This window comes from Rattus norvegicus, chromosome 16 (assembly GCF_021556685.1).
Source record: "Rattus norvegicus strain SHRSP/BbbUtx chromosome 16, alternate assembly SHRSP_T2T, whole genome shotgun sequence".
NCBI lineage: Eukaryota > Metazoa > Chordata > Mammalia > Rodentia > Muridae > Rattus > Rattus norvegicus.
This window is the reverse complement of record NC_141549.1, coordinates 79,287,501-79,305,510: the sequence shown is the minus strand read 5'-3', so window position 1 is coordinate 79,305,510 and position 18,010 is coordinate 79,287,501. Positions and strand designations below refer to the sequence as shown.

At 44.7% G+C, this 18,010-nt stretch overlaps 2 protein-coding genes across 4 annotated transcripts in view; one reads left to right on the top strand and one right to left on the bottom strand.

Annotated features, from left to right (window-relative positions):
* The window catches only part of Erich1 (glutamate-rich 1), a gene marked incomplete at its 5' end in the record, with an annotated part of 52,793,804 nt that overhangs the window by 4,358,853 nt on the left and 48,416,941 nt on the right, over window positions 1-18,010 (bottom strand).
* The window catches only part of Mcph1 (microcephalin 1), a 205,690-nt gene that overhangs the window by 12,590 nt on the left and 175,090 nt on the right, over window positions 1-18,010 (top strand). For all 4 annotated transcript variants that reach the window (NM_001427088.1, XM_087588472.1, XM_087588475.1 and 1 more), the window contains 3 exon segments: window positions 9,184-9,271; window positions 15,539-15,653; window positions 17,002-17,124. In NM_001427088.1, coding sequence (NP_001414017.1) covers window positions 9,184-9,271; window positions 15,539-15,653; window positions 17,002-17,124 — 326 coding nt within the window.

Below are 18,010 nucleotides of genomic sequence, written 5' to 3'. Positions count from 1 at the left end.
ATCAGGGAAATGCAAGTCAAAACAATTCTGAGATTCTACCTCACACCAATCAGAATAGCAAAGATCAAAAACTCAGGTGATAACCGATGTTGTTGAGGATGTGGAGAAAGAGGAACACTCCTCCATTGTTGGTGGGATTACAAGCTGGCACAACCACTGTGGAAATTAGTCTGGAGGTTCCTCAGAAAATTGGACATAGTACTCCCTGAGGACCCAGCTATACCACTCCTGAGCATACACCCAAAAGATGCTCCAACATATAACAAGGACACGTGCTCCTCTATGTTCATAGCAACCTTATTTGTGATAGCCAGAAGCTGGAAAGAAGCCAGATGTCCTTCAACAGAGGAATGGATACAGAAAATGTGGTACCTTCACACAGTGGAGTACTACTCAGCTATTAAAAACAATGACTTCATGAAATCCACAGGCAAATGGGAACTAGAAAATATCATTGTGAGTGAGGTAACCCAGTCACAAAAGAGCACACATGGTATGTACTCACTGATAAGTAGATATTTGCCCAGAAGCTTGGAACACTCACAATTCAATTCACAGACCACATGAAGCTCAATAAGAAGGAGGACCAAAGTATGGATGCTTCAGTCCTCCTTAGAAGGGAGAACAAAATACTCACAGGAGATAGAGGGTGAAAAGGATTTGGGAGGAAGAGAGAAGGGGGGGGGGGAAGGAGAGGGCAGGATCAGGTATGGGAGGAGATGGGTATGATATACAGAGGGTCAGGAATTGAACAGAGGTGTGTAGCAAGCAATGGGGGATATGGCCACCAGAAAGTCCCAGATGCCAGAAAAGCAAGAGATTCCCTGGACCCAACTGGGGCGAGATTAGCTGAAATGCCCAACAAAGGGGAGGGAGAGCCTGTGGAGACCATATCCAGAGTGAGGCAAGGCCCCAAGTTGGGGGATGGGGCCACCTACTCATTTCCAAATTTTTAACCTGAAATGTTTGTAGAGGCAAAATTTGGCTCTTTTAATTGGTTTAAGTGGCCAGACTTGGCTTGGGGCACAGGTTTTGACTCCCGAGTTCAAGGTTAAAGACGCCCTAGCACCATAGCCCTGCTTTATGCTGTACTGGCTTCAGCCCAGAGCTCTATACATACTAGGAAATATACTACCGACTGAGCCATACCCTCTCCCATATAAAGTCTTGTTTTAGATTTATTAAGCAGTGGGGCAGTGGCTGGAGCCATGCCCAGTGTTAAAGGCACATATTGTTCTTACAGAGTCCCCAGGTTCAGTTCCCAGCACCCACACGGAGCATCTGCAGCTCCAGTTTCAGGGAGTCAATGGCCTCCTCTTACCTCTGTGGGTACCGTACACATAAAATAAATACATGTAATAAAAATAAAATTATAAAAGATTATTTTTAAAAAGTGGGCCATTTCTTAATATACAAATATGTTAAGGATGCTCCAGTATCATTTAACTAAAAGTCTATGTGTATTGTTAAAAAGCAAAATCTATATGTGGATATAACAGAAATGCTAAAGGTATTTTCATGGTTTGATAGGTTAAGTAAGTGGCATAAAAGAAAAAGAAAGTTGTGAACCTTTGAGATGGCTCAGATACTTGATACCATGCTGGATGACCTGAGTTTTACCGGAACCCATGCGATAAGAAAGCTGTCCTTGGATTTGCATATCTGTATCATAAAATGAGCATACCTGCAGAGCTCACATACACACACACACACACACACACACACACACACACACACACACACACACACACACACACACAGAGAGCTTCTTCTTTTTTTTTGGTTCTTTTTTTTTTCGGAGCTGGGGACCAAACCCAGGGCCTTGCGCTTCCTAGGCAAGCGCTCTACCACTGAGCTAAATCCCTAACCCTCACACACAGCTTTTAACTGCTCAGGGTCACTCATCTGTTTTTCATTGGCAGTGGTCAAGTGTGTGACATCTAGGGTCACCAGATTCCCATTGTGTGGGGACTCAAGGCTTCAGACAGTAAGTCTCTGATAAAAATGCCCTTTTAGAGAACAGAAAAACTTATATCTGAAAAAAAAAAAATAAACAATGAAGACAGAATAAAGATCAGCCTGGCTCTCGTCTCCTAGGTTTTCTGAAGAAAGTTAAAATTTTAAAAGACTAGCACAGAAAGCATCGAAATGTATCTATTAGCTGTTGTCAACCTGTTAAAGGAAGCCTGATGACTGCTGCAGAGGCAGGCCCTAGGTCTGTGGAGGAGCAGTCCTTAGGGGTCAGGTGGCTGGCAAGCAGGCGATGGTGTCATGAGAAACCTGCAGCGGCCACTCATCTCTCCAAAGCAGTTGGTGACCGAAGTAGTGATCAGTAAGTGCACTGCTCTAAGAGGTTGTCTGGCTCCCTTCTCAAAGTCTCCACAAAACCCCTAGGGTATGCACACCTCGTTCATGCTGATCGCCCTCTTAGAAGAGGAGGCTGGACTCTAGGTGGTATTAGGCTTACAGAAGGTAAGAAAGGTGTCTAATGTGGCATGATGAGGAAAGTCGGGGCTGGCAAATTTCAGGTGACTTAGCAGCAGGCACTATGTTATTTCCCCAAGTGCCTTCCCTTCCTTCTTGTAATTACGTGTTCTCCTTTAGCACCTAGTTCAGTTACAGACGCCTCCAACAGGGTTCTGAGAGCATACATAGTCTGTGTCTTGCCACCATTTAGACTCTGGAGCCAGTCATCCTGGGGAAGAATGGAGACTGGGGGACAGTCTGCTTTGTTCTGACCCTTACTGGATCCAACCTGGTGCTCAGTGCCTAAAGCTCAGGTCCCAGTTCAGATACACTTGTGTTTTCTCTGCTAAGAGACCCTTTAAACACTCCTGCCCGTGTTCTTCCATGTGCCTCGGGGGGATACCTGTTGTGATCACGTGCTAGCTGACTGAATTTTCAGCTATGTCCTTACCCGTTCAACCCCTCAGTACCTGATGCGTGCGATATGTCTGTGTTGGAGACTCACTAACGGCTTTAGAGGGTGAAAGGCAACAGTTTGGTGGAGGTGAAGGAGGAACGGGGCTGGCCCAGGTGTGGAAGTGGGAAGTGACAGGGGTCCTAGTGGCACCTGCCTGGGCTCTGAGGTGGCTAGAACTGGATCCATTGTCTGGGCTGCCTTGAAACATTTTTCTCCTTGGCCACTAGATGGGGCACTAATGTCACACATTTCTGAAGATCTGTAGACGTCTAATAGGAAGTGCTTTCCGTTAATCATACATATCTGTGGATAAATGTGAGGCTTTCTGTTATTGGTGGGATTTGCTTTATCGTTGTTAATTATGTGTCTGTGTGAGTATGTGCATATGAGTTACCCAAGGAGGCCAGAAGAATTCGCTCTCCTTGATGTTGGACAGAAAGCTGGTTGTGGCCTGCCTGACATACATTCTGGGAGTCGAACGGTCTTCTGGAAAAATAGTACACGCCCTTAATTACTGATCTGTCTCTAACCCTGGTTTCTGCTTTTGAGACAAGGTCTCACTTTGTAACCTGGAGTGACTTGGAACTCACTGTATAGATCATGTCAGCCTGGAACTCACGAATCCACCTGCCTCTGCCTCCCGCATGCTGAGATGAGAAGTGTGTATAACCGTGCCTAGCTCAGCGTGAGATTTCGTCAGTGCTTCTTACCTGTTCACCTGTGTGGACAGGTAAGTCCCTTGCCTAGATTTTTGTTGCTGGCACTGTGTTTCCCTTCATGTGGGGACTAACTGAATTCCGGATCTGAGCCTTCACATCCTGTCACTCTGCTCAGTGAATTGTTGAGACACTTGTTGTAGAGTAGGACAACGTGCACCTCCTCTAGTTCTAACTAGTATAAATCTAGTATAGATAGTTTCCCCAAACTGATACCTACGAAAGATGACTAGTAAGTTTATGAACGTGGGCAGATGGTCTGAGTGCTAGACAGCTTTATAAACTAGAAGGAAGCTGGCAGCTCTTACACACCAGAGCTGGTGCACAGTGCATGTGAGCTGACCTTGCGCTTATGGTGACTGGGATATTCTACACATGGTCGTTGGCTCCCCAGGTTCAGTTGCTCTCCTGTTCAGATGAGCCTGAACCATCTCCTTTTTCTCTTCAGTAGAACAAGCTGGTAAGAACTGCTCTGTTAAACTCATAACTGGGCTAGAGAAGATCCATGAGACACGTTTCCCTCCTGCCTCTCTCTTGCTGTTCTTGCAGGGCTTTCTTTCCTTTCATCTCCCACCTTGTCTCCTCTCACCATCTAACTGTGGCTCAGGCTGGCCTTCAGCGGCCTTTGTGCCTCTGCATCCCAAGCGTTGGGGTCATTAGCGTGAGTCAGAGCACCCAGCTCTCCTGTAAGACCATTCTGAAGCTGTGGGCTTTTGTAGGCTTAAGTGAGGGGCCTCTCTTAAAAGCAGCTTTGTAAAAGTGTGGCCTAAACCAAGTGTGATGGCTCATGTCTGTAACACTAACATCTGGGAGGCTGAGACAGGAGGATCACTGAGAGTTCAAGGCCAGCTTGGGCTCTATAACTAGTTCCAAACAACCTGGGGTACACTGCCAGACACTGTCTCTAAATGTCCCCTTTGAGTTCACAGATCGGTGTGTTATCTCATAACCACCAAAGTCAAAAGATAGGGGTTTTATAAGCCCCAGAGCCACCGGCCCCTTTGCAGTCAGCTTCCTTCTTCCCATCCCTCAGCCTTGAACAGCCTGTGGTCTGGATTCTGTAGGCAGAAGCTTATTTCCCAGCTGTAGGAGTTCAGACAGATGGACTCTTCTCGAATGGACTGTTTGGCTTCCTCCACTTGATTAGAGACTTCTCTGTGTTTCATGCAGTAATAGTTTCCTTTCGCTTGTCTAGCCAAGTAGTATCCATTGCATGGACACACCGCGGTGCGCTGGCCAGTGGTGCAGGGGTGGAAATGTGAAGTTGTCCATTTTTGGTTACTATGAATGGAGTTGTTATGGAGATTTGTGTTTGTGCCTTTCTGTGTTTTCATTTCTCGTGGTTTATCACCCAAACAAGGTGGCCGCGTGGTTTTATGTTCCTCTAGCAGTGTGAGTGTTCTGTTGTTCCAGGCCTTCACCCACACTTGGGGTTTGTCCATCATCTGAATTTAGCAATTCAGAGTGGATACATAGCAGCCTCTCTGCACTCCTAATTTACATACCATGTAATTTTCTCAGTTAAAGTATACAATTCACTGCTTCCAAACATACTCAGAGTTGTACAGCCTCTCTTCAATTTTAAAGTACTTTGTACCTTGAATTGAAGCCTGTGTCGTTTAGCTGTCGCTCTCATGTCTGAAGCTCAGCAACTGTCCCTCCACTTTCTGCCTTTGTAGTTTTCCAGGTCTGCACAGTTTTCTATAAAGCAGCTACATAGTGCCTGAAGCTGCTTCTTAGCAAGGACTGTTATGTTGTCTCTTTTGTTTGTTTCCTTTGTCTGATCAAATAATGGACATCACACACACACACACACACACACACACACACACACACACACACAAGCAACTTAGGGAAATGTTTATTGGACTCACAACTCCAGGTTATAGGCAGTCCATCATATCAGTCATGTCACCGCAGCAGGGGGATGAGAGAGTTGATTCTGTTCTATCACGGTCAAGAGCAGGGAGCAATGAATGCACATGCACTAGTAGTGCTCAGCCTGCTCCTCCCTGTTTTATGCAGTCCAAGATCCCTCTCTCAGGGAATGGTTTCATCCGCAATTAAGCTGGGTCTCCACTTTCTCCTTTAATGTAGTCAAAACAATCTGTCAGAGACATTTTAACCTTAATCTAGACAGTCCTTTACAGACACACCTGCAGGCCTGTCTCCTAGAGGTTGAATTGTCAGTCCCTAGTAACTATCACAGGGTAAAAGGTGGTCATCCCTTTCAGCCACCCCACTGCGACTTGACCTACTGTGGAACTATCTAGTGCTTGTTTTAAGATATATTTACTTTTCTTTACATGTATGAGTGACTCCATGTATGTGTACTGTGTGCATGCAGTGCCCATAGAGGCCAGAACAGTGCATCAGATCTCCTGAACTATAGTTACATTACAGATGGTTATTATCAGTAATTATTATTAGTCACCATGTGACTAATCCAGGTCCTCTCCAGAGTATCAGTGCACTGACACCGAGTTATCTCTCCAGCCACAGCAAATTCGTTTTTACCATTCCCCCTCAGGGGGCATCCTTTGCTCACAGATGTTCTTTTTCTTGACACCACCGTACAAGCCAGTGGCTTGGGCTTGCAGTCCTGAGAGGAAGTAGATAGTTGGATCTTGAGTCCACCGTGAATGCAGTTCCCATCACATAGAGCTTTTCCCTTCCCTCTGTGCAGCCTGCCATCCCTATGTCCAAAGGTGTTAGCTTCCAGTTATCTCACGTGGACCTAAGAACTCCAGCCTGGTGCTAGGAGAGTGGGTGCTTCTAGGTACCTGTGTCCAGACCTGTTCCTCTGCTCCTCTCTCGTGCTGTCTACTCCCCAGGCTGGGGAGGACCTGGAGTCCTTGACTTCTGCACCTCTGCTAGGCCTGGGCTTCCTTTTGTCTGTCTGTCTGTTTGTTTACTTTCCAGTTCTGCGGGCAGCTCTTAACCACTCCTTATTTTCATTGGTTTATGTCCCATTTGTTTTCTTTTACTGTTGTTTTATTGGGATTTAGGGGACTATGAGAAAATTGTGCATTTGCTCTGTCATTTAACCCAGATGTCAAAACCTGTTGTATTCCCTAAACACTGCTTAGTTAATTAAGTCTCTGGCCCTGCTTTACCCACACTGTTACTGTGAACCTTCAGTGGTCCTTGGCTACTCTCTTGCCCCTGAAACCTATTCTTTGGGTGACCTGTGTGTGACACCCTTTTTCACACGATCTTCACCTAGAGCATAGCAAAATGTCCTCACGGAGACTAGAACTCCATGTGATGTTTTCTCCTAACTGGGATTGTCTCCTGATCTTTCTCAGTGTGTTGGTGATATTAGAAAAGTTACTTATTTGGTTTTTATGTTGATTTTGTATCCGTCACTTTGCTTAACAATGTTTATCAGGGCATTTATGATGGAGGCTTTATGGCCCCTTAATAGATTGTATCTTCTAAAAATAAGAACACTGACTTCTTCCTCTCCTAGTTGTATTCTTTTTATTTTCTTCTCTTATTGCTCTATTTAAAACTCCAAGACTTCTCCATTCCTCTTTTGAGGGTCTCATCATGTAACTGGCTACCTGGAACTTGCTAGATAGACCAGGCTGACTGTGAACTCACGCTACCTCTGGCTGCTGAGTGCTGGGATTAAAAGTGTGAAACACCAAGCCTGGATTTATTGTTTGTGTTCTTTCACTTGAAACACTTGAATCCTTAAGTGGGACTGGTTTTGGAAGGTGGAGGTGTCAGTCCTTCCTGTGGATTGTGAGTGTTGTGAACTATCTACAGATAGATAGACGCAGCCACAACCGCTGGAGAGGCTTGCCACAAACATTGTAATATTAGTCAAGTCATCCCTGTAACTTCAGTAACTGTTCAGGAGTAATGAAGCTGAGATAGGCTGGTAGGTATAGTGACACTGAGGTAGGGAAGGAACATAGGCCAAGCAAGGACAGGGATGAGCTAGATCGACTGGGCGAAGTAATGAGTGAGGTAAGAGGGAAAGGAGGAGCCTGGACACTGTCAGGATCTACAGGATGGATGGCTACAGCTACAGAGGGTGGATCAGTTAGTGGGAGGAAGGCATGCAGAAGAGAGGAAATGTGGGAGGAATGAGAGGAGAAAATAATTAGAATCCAGCAATATCAAAATCAAAGCAAGACCATGACAACATATTTATGCAGGATGGAGCGATGGCTCAGAGCACTGGCTGTTCTTGTAGGGGACCTGGGCTCAATTCCCAGTACCCACAAGGCAGCTCACAGCTGTCTCAAGGCCTCTTCTCGTCTCTGTGGATACAAGACAAACAAATGAAGCACAGAAAACATGCAGACAAAACACTCGTTCATACCCATAAGATAAAATAAAAATAAATTTTAAAAGATATTTATGAAAATTGAAAAACAAAGACAGTGAAGATACTGTTAGATTTGTTATCATATCTGTCAATATTTCTTCCCTGGAGGGAAGGGTTTGAGTCCCTCCCCTCCCTGTGGTGTCTCAGGAAGCAGCAGACAGCTGATGAGAGAGGTGCAGCTTGTTGTTTTAGTTCAAACTTTGAAACCGCATTTCTGAGTATGCAGTGTCCCAGGGAGTTTAAAACCAAACCAAACCATTACCTTTGGGATTGAGGCTCTGCCCTTTTGCCAGTAGGTGTCACACCTTCCTTGTGTTTCCCCAGCCCTCTGGATGGAATGGTGCTGTTGGGAAATTTCCTTGTCATTGTTCCATGTGCTGGATGGTGACACTTCCCATGGCATTAGCCGAAGTTGAGCGTGAGTTCCTGGTGCAACCACGCCTATGCAGTCGTTTGCCGTGTTTCTAGGCACACTCTCCTTACCTTGGCGCTGGCTACCTCTGTACTGTGTGCATCCATGATACCCTCTTAGTTTTAGATCAGGCCAGTGATGACTTCATTCTGAGCTGGGCAGAAGTCTTCCATGTTCTTGGTCACTGTGGAGTTTGGAGGGGGCTTCCTTCCTGGAGAATTACTTGCAGGGTGCCCATGGGTAATCTCACCTTCAGGCTTGCTCTAATGTGTGATACATCAGCCACTTCCTCCACAGCCCGTTGATCCTGAGCCCATCAGCCTGGGTGTATATTCTAACCCCTGGTTGGCTCAGAAGTCTGCCCATCTCTCTCTAGCTGGATGGTTCCTACATCTCCAGGGTAGGGAATGGAGGTGTGTGGGGAGTGCTGATTTTGTTTTGGCAATTCTTGGGATTGAACTCAGTGTGTCACACTTACTGTATGAGCATCCTAACACACTCTCAATCACCAGGTAGATCTTTGAAATTCATCCACCTTCCTCATTCCCCAAGTGCTTGTACTAATATATTACAGGCATGTACTAATATACCTGACTCCCTTCTGCCTTTGCATTGGACAGGGAAGACCATGGAAAGACGGCTTTGGAAGATCTAATGTATAGTGACATATTTAGAAAGTATCTATGTATGTGTGTATCATAAAAGTATGCTAACTTTGAACCTGCTGCCCGTTGTGTGTGTGTGTAGCAAAGACAGTTACTCACTGGGCTGCCTTGATGTGGTTCTACAGATGCAGGATGGCTGGAGCACGTGTCGATGAATCTTTGTTCCCTGCAGTGAATACCGATGAACATTTACCAAACCTAATTAGGAGAAAAGTAAGTATGTAATTCCTTTGAGGACAGGGTGGTTATGAATGTACGGACCCTAGTATCTTTATTCCTAGAAACTCGACTTTCACAAATGCGTTCAGAGTATCTTAAGCATGCCGTTGAGTTCATTGACATTCTCACATAGGATTTCTCGTTCACTGAAGAGGGGTTTTGGTTTTTTGGTTTTGTTTTTCTTTTTGTTTTTCTTTAGTTTATGAATGCTTTGATGTGATCTATAGGACATGGAAGGGATTGTAGTTAACCTTGAGAAATTAAAATGTGCCCAACGCTAGGCAGCCATAGTTGCTTTGTTGCCTCTTTTCTTTTTTGCTACATTTTTATTGTTCGTGTTCGTGTGTTTTGCCTAAGTCTGTATCCATGCACCACATGCACGCCTGGTGCTCATGGAGGCCCGAAGAGGGCATTGGATCTCCTGGGGCTAGAGTTGCACGTGGTTGTAGGCCGCCAACTGGGTACTGAGAATTGAACCCATGTCTTTCTCGAGAGCAGTCAGTGCTCCCAACTGTGGAGCCACCTCTCCAGCGCCCTGGTATTTCTCTAAGTGTAGTGACTGTGAAGTGTCAAAGCACTCTGTGCTTACACAAGAACTACTGCTAGATTTAATGACTTAATCAAGGCTGAATCCAGTGGACGAGAAGTGTATACGTGGCCTCCCCGTGCCTCTGATTTTAGATCCATCATGTTTACTGTGCCGGAGCTGTGAAGACACAACTCCCCTAGGCCTCTCCAGAGCTCCTCGTCTGATCCTGGGCACTTCCTGACTGTCAGATGCTGAAGTCAAAGACGTGGAAAAACACGTTGACAGTACATGCTGCTTCCATTTAACATGCTTAGTAAGCGCAGACACAGCAGGCATCGCTGCTTTCCTCCCTCTGACACTTCAGCTTGAGTAGTGATGGGTAAGAGCCCACCCAGCTCACTGATGTCAGCACACGTGCCTGCTGCACACGGTGTCGCTGTGTGGAGCAAGGCGTTCACTTGGCCGCCTTTTCTTTGCCACATAATAGTGCGGTTTTGATCAAGTTACTTTTTTTTTTTTTTTTTTTTATTTAGAGAATACTTTATTAGTTTTTGTAATCAAACCCACGTATATAAGACCTTACATATTTAATACAGTGTGTTACCCCTGTACAAATGGAAAAAACTTAAGTTCAACATTTCTAGACCAATATGGCTGTTAATTTCTGTACAGTGCCAACTCAACACAGTAAACGGGGATACTTTTTTCGAAAGTTGACAGCACAGGTAAAGTTTCAAAAAATTCAAATTATATATCTGTATATATATATTTATATTTATATAAAAAGACCAATAATAGCAGTGTGTTATGCATCAACAGCAGCAACAGCTTTTCCAGGTTCTGCAGTCATCTGAACAAAACTGTAGAGACATCCAGCACACTCCATTAAAAAAAAAAAAAAGTAAAAAAACAAAACCCGAGAAAACAGCACAGTTCTGTTACTCTTGTGGTACCTGGCACCATTTTTTTTAAATTAGCTTCTCAATCATCATCTGGAAAGAAAACATTCTGAGCAACATCATTAAAAACAGCTCTGATAAAGCACGGTCACTACTACGTATCATAAAGCAGGTACAAGCTATTTTACATCCACAGAGGTATGATACAGTACTGTCCTACATCTATAATACTAGAGGATACAATTTAAAAGGCATTATTTGAGACTTGATTCTACTTTTCCAGCAGAGGGCCCAAAGGATGGTGTGACACCGCTTTGTAAAGAAACATACTCTAGACAGGATTTCCTTTCACTAGTGGCACACTTCTAAGGATTCATTCTCTCCATGAATGTCAGCTAAAACCGTTATTAAAAAAATGAAATATCCCTAGAACAAAACCGTATAACCACCGGATTCACATGAAGATGACCTAGTGGAGACAAGCTGGACCTCACCTTACCAACAAGCTATCAAATCTGTTATGTTTAAACAGTGAGACCTCCAAGGAAGGAGATGCCAAGTAGTGCTTCAAAGCTTTGGACCACAATCAAACACAGCATCCTTTTCAACAGAAGCAGAAGCTCATCTGAATATGCTCATGGATGCTGACATCAACATTTAATCATCTCCTCACTCATCCAGGAAGAGGGGGAGATCAGTTACTACTGTACTTTAATGTGTTCAACCAAATCACCATATTACAAAAATAGCAAGCTGCCATAATAAAAAATAAGGCTCCTCTATCCAGCACCAGATAGCATCATTTTACTTTCAAGCCTAGAAATTGCACACTTGTATATAAACCAATCGAAGATGAGGATTGAGAGTTCATCTTGGTGGATTTTTCCTTTGATGAATATGAAGTGTCCTTCCTTATCTTTTTTGATGACTTTTAATTGAAAATTGATTTTATTTGATATTAGAATGGCTACTCCAGCTTGCTTCTTCTGACCATTTGCTTGGAAAGTTGTTTTCCAGCCTTTCACTCTGAGGTAGTGTCTGTCTTTGTCTCTGAGGTGTGTTTCCTGTAGGCAGCAGAATGCAGGGTCCTCATTGCGTATCCAGTTTGTTAATCTATGTCTTTTTATTGGGGAGTTGAGGCCATTGATATTGAGAGATATTAAGGAATAGTGATTATTGCTTCCTGTTATATTCATATTTGGATGTGAGGTTATGTTTGTGTGCTTTCATTCTCCTTGTTTTGTTGCCAAGACGATTAGTTTCTTGCTTCTTCTAGGGTATAGCTTGCCTCCTTATGTTGGGCTTTACCCTTTATTATCCTTTGTAGTGCTGGATTTGTAGAAAGATATTGTGTAAATTTGGTTTTGTCATGGAATATCTTGGTTTCTCCATCTATGTTAATTGAGAGTTTTGCAGGATACAGTAACCTGGGCTGGCATTTGTGTTCTCTTAGGGTCTGTATGACATCTGTCCAGGATCTTCTGGCCTTCATAGTTTCTGGCGAAAAGTCTGGTGTGATTCTGATAGGTCTGCCTTTATATGTTACTTGACCTTTTTCCCTTACTGCTTTTAATATTCTTTCTTTATTTTGTGCGTTTGGTGTTTTGACAATTATGTGACGGGAGGTGTTTCTTTTCTGGTCCAATCTATTTGGAGTTCTGTAGGCTTCTTGTATGCCTATGGGTATCTCTTTTTTTAGGTTAGGGAAGTTTTCTTCTATGATTTTGTTGAAGATATTTACTGGTCCTTTGAGCTGGGAGTCTTCACTCTCTTCTATACCTATTATCCTTAGGTTTGATCTTCTCATTGAGTCCTGGATTTCCTGTATGTTTTGGACCAGTAGCTTTTTCCGCTTTACATTATCTTTGACAGTTGAGTCAATGATTTCTATGGAATCTTCTGCTCCCGAGATTCTCTCTTCCATCTCTTGTATTCTGTTGGTGAAGCTTGTATCTACAGCTCCTTGTCTTTTCTTTTGATTTTCTATGTCCAGGGTTGTTTCCATGTGTTCTTTCTTGATTGCTTCTATTTCCATTTTTAATTCCTTCAACTGTTTGATTGTGTTTTCCTGGAATTCTTTCAGGGATTTTTGCGATTCCTCTCTGTAGGCTTTTACTTGTTTATTAATGTTTTCCTGTGCTTCCCTAAGTGTGTTCAGGTCTTTCCTGAAGTCCTCCAGCATCATGATCAAATATGATTTTGAAACTAGATCTTGCTTTTCTGGTGTGTTTGGATATTCAGTGTTTGCTTTGGTGGGAGAATTGGGCTCCGATGATGCCATGTAGTCTTGGTTTCTGTTGCTTGGGTTCCTGTGCTTGCCTCTCGCCATCAGATTATCTCTAGTGTTACTTTGTTCTGCTATTTCTGACCGTGGCTAGACTGTCCTATAAGCCTGTGTGTCAGGAGTGCTGTAGACCTGTTTTCCTGTTTTCTTTCAGCCAGTTATGGGGACAGAGTGTTCTGCTTTCGGGCGTGTAGTTTTTCCTCTCTACAGGTCTTCAGCTGTTCCTGTGGGCCTGTGTCTTGAGTTCACCAGGCAGGTTTCTTGCAGGGGAAAAGTTGGTCCTACCTGTGGTTCCAAGGCTCAAGTTTGCTCGTGGGGTACTGCCTAAGTCCTCTCCGCGGCGGCAGCAACCGGGAAGATCTGCGCCGCTCTTTCCGGGAGCCTCCGTGCACCAGGGTTCCAGATGGCGTTTGGTGTTTTCCTCTGGCGTCTGGATGTGCACAGAGTGCAGTCTCTTCTGGTTTCCCAGGCGTGTCCGCCTCTCTGAAGGTTTAGCTCTCCCTCCCACGGGATTTGGGTGCAGAGAACTGTTTATCCGGTCTGTTTCCTTCAGGTTCTGGCGGTGTCTCAGGCGCAGGGATCCTGCCGCTCCTGGGCCCTCCCCTACGGGAACCCAGAGGCCTTATACAGTTGCCTCTTGGGCCAGGGATGTGGGCAGGGGTGGGCAGTGTTGGTGGTCTCCTCCGCTCTGCAGCCTCAGGAGTGCCCACCTGATCAGGCGGTGAGGTCTCTCTCCCACGGGGTTTGGGAGCAGAGATCAAGTTACTTTTGTGTTGCACATTGTGGCGGGCCTTTCCTGAATGGACTCACAGTCAGGTTATATGAAAGGTGTTAGTGTGAGCTGTGCATTCACTACCTGTGCTCACAAACGTAAGAGTGGATTGTTGGCTCCCTGTGCAAGTAACCTTAACTTTGGTGATCCCATCTGTAGTGTGCAAGGTCACCTCTGTCTTGTCCAGCGCCATTGTATTATCTTTACTCTTTGTCTAGTCTGATGCACAAATAGTGACTGCCTGCAGCTTACACGTAACCACTTCTACAGGCCTCCCCTTTCCACAAGCAGTTTCCATAAGCACTACTCGAGAATCATTATTTTAGGTGCTTGGAGGGCAATTTCTGTTCTCACCGTCTCCTGTCGCCCTAGGCTGGCCATGGCGTTCTGCTCAGAAAGAGTTTAAACACTCGTACTATTTGCCCCCTCTGTCTGGATCATGCTCTCCTCAAGTCCACTCACCAGCCCGCCTCCCAGCTCTGCTGTGGCTCTGTGCAGATGCCCACAGTCCTCTCTAATGCCCGTGCCACAGTAGTAGGTCTTTCTGCTTGAGGCTGCTGTCCTGCTTCTGTCAGTGTGATCTAAGTTTCCATTCCAAGGTGCTGTATGGATTTGGAACCATTGCTGTTTTGAGATTCTGGGAATCCGTTTTTTATTTTAAAGCAACTGAGTCTGTTGTGACTGCCACTGTTTGTGAAGTGGTAGAAAGAGGCCCAGCATTAAGGTCACAGAGTGGGACCTCTATTCTCTGCTTCCCACATTCCTATGAACTGTGCCTCGTAAGAAAAGTACTTCAGGCAAACTGCTAATCCTCCTAATGGAACAATATGGGCAAGCTGCACAGACTGTCCCACTGTCCAAAGGCAGCACTGTTGACATCTCACACTGCAGCAGCCCGCTGAACATAAGCGCCCAACTCATACTGGTAGAAGCCAGTTATCTGCTAAAGCTGTTCCCTGTCACTCCTTCCTTTGTGCAAGCTCTGTATGCTGAGGCCCAGTGCCTGACACAAGAATGTGATAATGACCAGGTACCTACCTCACCTAGCAAGTCAAGAGCAAAACAGGCCTGAGGCTGTTGTAAGGGCCAGAAACAGCTGCAGTAGCAGCAGCAGCAGCAGCATAGACAAGGAAACAAAGATTCCTCTCTTTAGTAACTGGGATAATGCCATTTGTGTTGCTGTTCTGTTGGAGGGAAGCTGGTGTGAGGAGAGCAGAGAACCAAGGCTACTTCTGAGAACCCTCTTGGGTGCTGAGAATGCCGGCCTGCTGAAACATCTCAGCACACAGTAAACATACACAGTATACAGCCTTATTCCTAATCTCTTCAGTTCTGTACTGCTTGTAAAAATAACGCCTCAGAAATAAAAGTTGCCAAATAACATACAGTATAATAAACAACCCTTAAGAAGTTCTTTTAATATGTGATATCATTAAAGTTACCACAACTGTATGGAAATGGCTCTCTCTTGTTTTAAAAACTATCAGCTATCCTAGGAACTGGAGAGGTGGCTCTGCAGCCAGGAGCACTTCTCTTGCACAAGACCTCGCTGAGTTCTCTTCCCAGCACCTACATGGTGCCTCCTAACTGTACTGAACTCTAGTTTCTGGGGAATCTGACGCCTTCTTTTGGCCCCTGTGGGCACCAGGCATGCATGTGATGTACATGCATAAATTCAGGTCAACATTTAACCACATAACAAGTCAATCTTTTAAAATAAGCAATAAAGGAAACAGTACATACTAATGTTTGTAATGTTCATAACCTTTTTACCTAGCACAAGTGTATGCAGCCCAAAGATTTTATTCCTAAAACACCAGAAAATGACAAAAGACTTCAAAAGAAATTCGAGAAAATGGCTGAAGAGCTACAAAGGCAAAAGGCAGCTCTAGGTAAGTCGCATCCCACGTGCCTGGCAGCTGCAGTAGCTTTAGGGAGGAAGGAGACCACAGCGGGTACCTGCCCACTTAGACTGAGTGGGAACAGGAGAGCCACTGGGAGGGCAGTCAAATCCTCATCATTCATCAGGTCAGTGGGGTTCTTATCTGGGGAGGGATACAGGAGAAGAGCAAATCTCATTTCTTAATTCTGTCCTTTTAACTAATACCTGGTCTATAATGACAATTTCGACATTTTGGTCTCTTTAAAAATCACAGAAATATTACAGGAATATGTTTTTGTGTTAATCCCAGGTGTGGGATATGGGGCTGTTTCAGATTATCCACAACAGCTAACTGACTTGACTCAGGCTCTAACGGGTGTGATTTTGCCAGCTTCAGGATAGTTTCTTCATGGTGTGATGTTTGGACTGGGGACTTGAGAGCCTAGATAAATGCTGCTCCTAGAGAAGGGCGGGCCGGGTGGTTGGTTACTGATTGCTCACTGTCTGTAAAATAGCTGTGTGCAAAAAGAAATAAGATAGCCTGGACTGAAAAGATCAGATTTGCCCCAAGGAACTCAACGCCCCTAATGAGCAAGAAGTAGTCTAAAGAGAACACTGCCCCATCCCTCTCTTCTCTATGTTAGGGGTTGAAAGGTGGAAGAAAGAAGAACCCACAAAGCAGCAGATGCCAGCTACACAGCTCTTGCTTCATATCTAAAGCAGGCAAATCATGGGCTGGTGTGCTTTTAATGCTGTAGGAAACACCTTGGGCTCACTTCCTCTTAAATTCAGATGTGTGTGCGCACATGTGTGTGTGTATGCGCGTGTGTGTATGTGTGTGTGTATATGTGTGTGTCTGTGTGTCTGTGTGTGTGTGTGTGTGTGTGTGTGTGTGTGTGTGTGTGTGTGTGTGTAGGATGAGTAGTGTTCAGGAGGACCATGTTCTAACCTGGATATAAAACAAGTTTTAGGAGCCAACCCACACTGCCTTTCTGGCTTCTTGCTAGTTGTATGATGGTGTTCATGGTATCAACTCACCTGTTTCTCAGTGACTACCTCTGTAAATGAGGGCTGACACCTATCATCATGCAGGGCCTGGGTACAGCTTGGTGAGGACTTCATGCCTTGTACTGAGAGCTCAGCAAGGCTCACCTGGCAGGTAGCTGTCCTGGCTGTGCCGTGGTTCATGGTGGGAATAATACTGTCTGTGGGAAGAGAGACTGGCACTGAAGGGGGAATGAATGCAGTGGGGGTGGGGTGGCCGTTAAAGGAACTACTGGTAAAGTGTGATGTCGTTGTCGTCGTCGTCGTTGTCGTCGTCGTGGTGTCTTGAACTTACTATGGAGGTTTGTTTTCAGATGACGACGTCCCTGTCCTCATGTTTGAGTCCCCTCAGTCACTGGTATACAGCTCCCCAGTAAACATGATGAAGAAGAGACTACAGGAGATGAAGGAGAAGAGGGAAAACCTTTCCCCTACCTGTAAGTGGTTTCATTGTAAAATGAAATGATGTATGCTGACAAATTACACAAGAAATGTCAGTTTTGATCTCTACCCTAGATGCTATTTTTTTTTCCCCCACAGTGCTTGGGTCAAGAGATCATGCTGCACCCCAGTCTCCTTACCTAGACCTTTTGAGTGCTTCCTGATTTTAGTACTTAGTTCCAGTGGAGACCTTTCTAGTATTTTCTTCCAGAAGAAATGTGCTTTGTTAAGATTGGGACCCATGTAGAAGACAAGAGTGTTTTCCATTCCTCTCTTGCAGCTCCTTCGTCATTTCCAGTCTCCTAACTGTCTTTTCTTTTTCCAAAAAAAATAATAATAATAATAAGGAGCTGGAAAAATGGCTCAGAAGTTAAGAGCACTTGGAGCCTTTACAGAGGACCGGAGTGTAGTTCTCAGCACCCACACTGGGTAACTCATAACTCTCTGTATTACTCCAGCTCCATGGGAACCAGTGCCCTCTTCAGGCTTGTGTGGGACCCTGCACACGTGTGTAATTTAGACATGCATATACACATAAATGAAATGATAAAAAGTTAAGCTAATCAGGTGTCTTTTAAAAGAAGAGTGTTTTGATTACTCAGGTAGTAATAAGCACATTTTAATAAAATGATGAGCAGTGTAGTGAGTCTACAAGCCTTTCCTCCCCAGCACTTACACTCCTCTGCTGATGCATGCACAGTTGGAATGATACAGGCGTGCGTTCCATGTGCGGTTGTAGCTTATTTTCTTTCTTAATTTAGATCATGAGGATATTCTGTTTTGTTTGTTGTTTCTGAGACAGGATTTCTCTGTGTAGACAGGGTGGTCTCTAACTCAGATCCAGCTGCCTCTGTCTCCCACGTGCTGCACACCTTGCTTTGT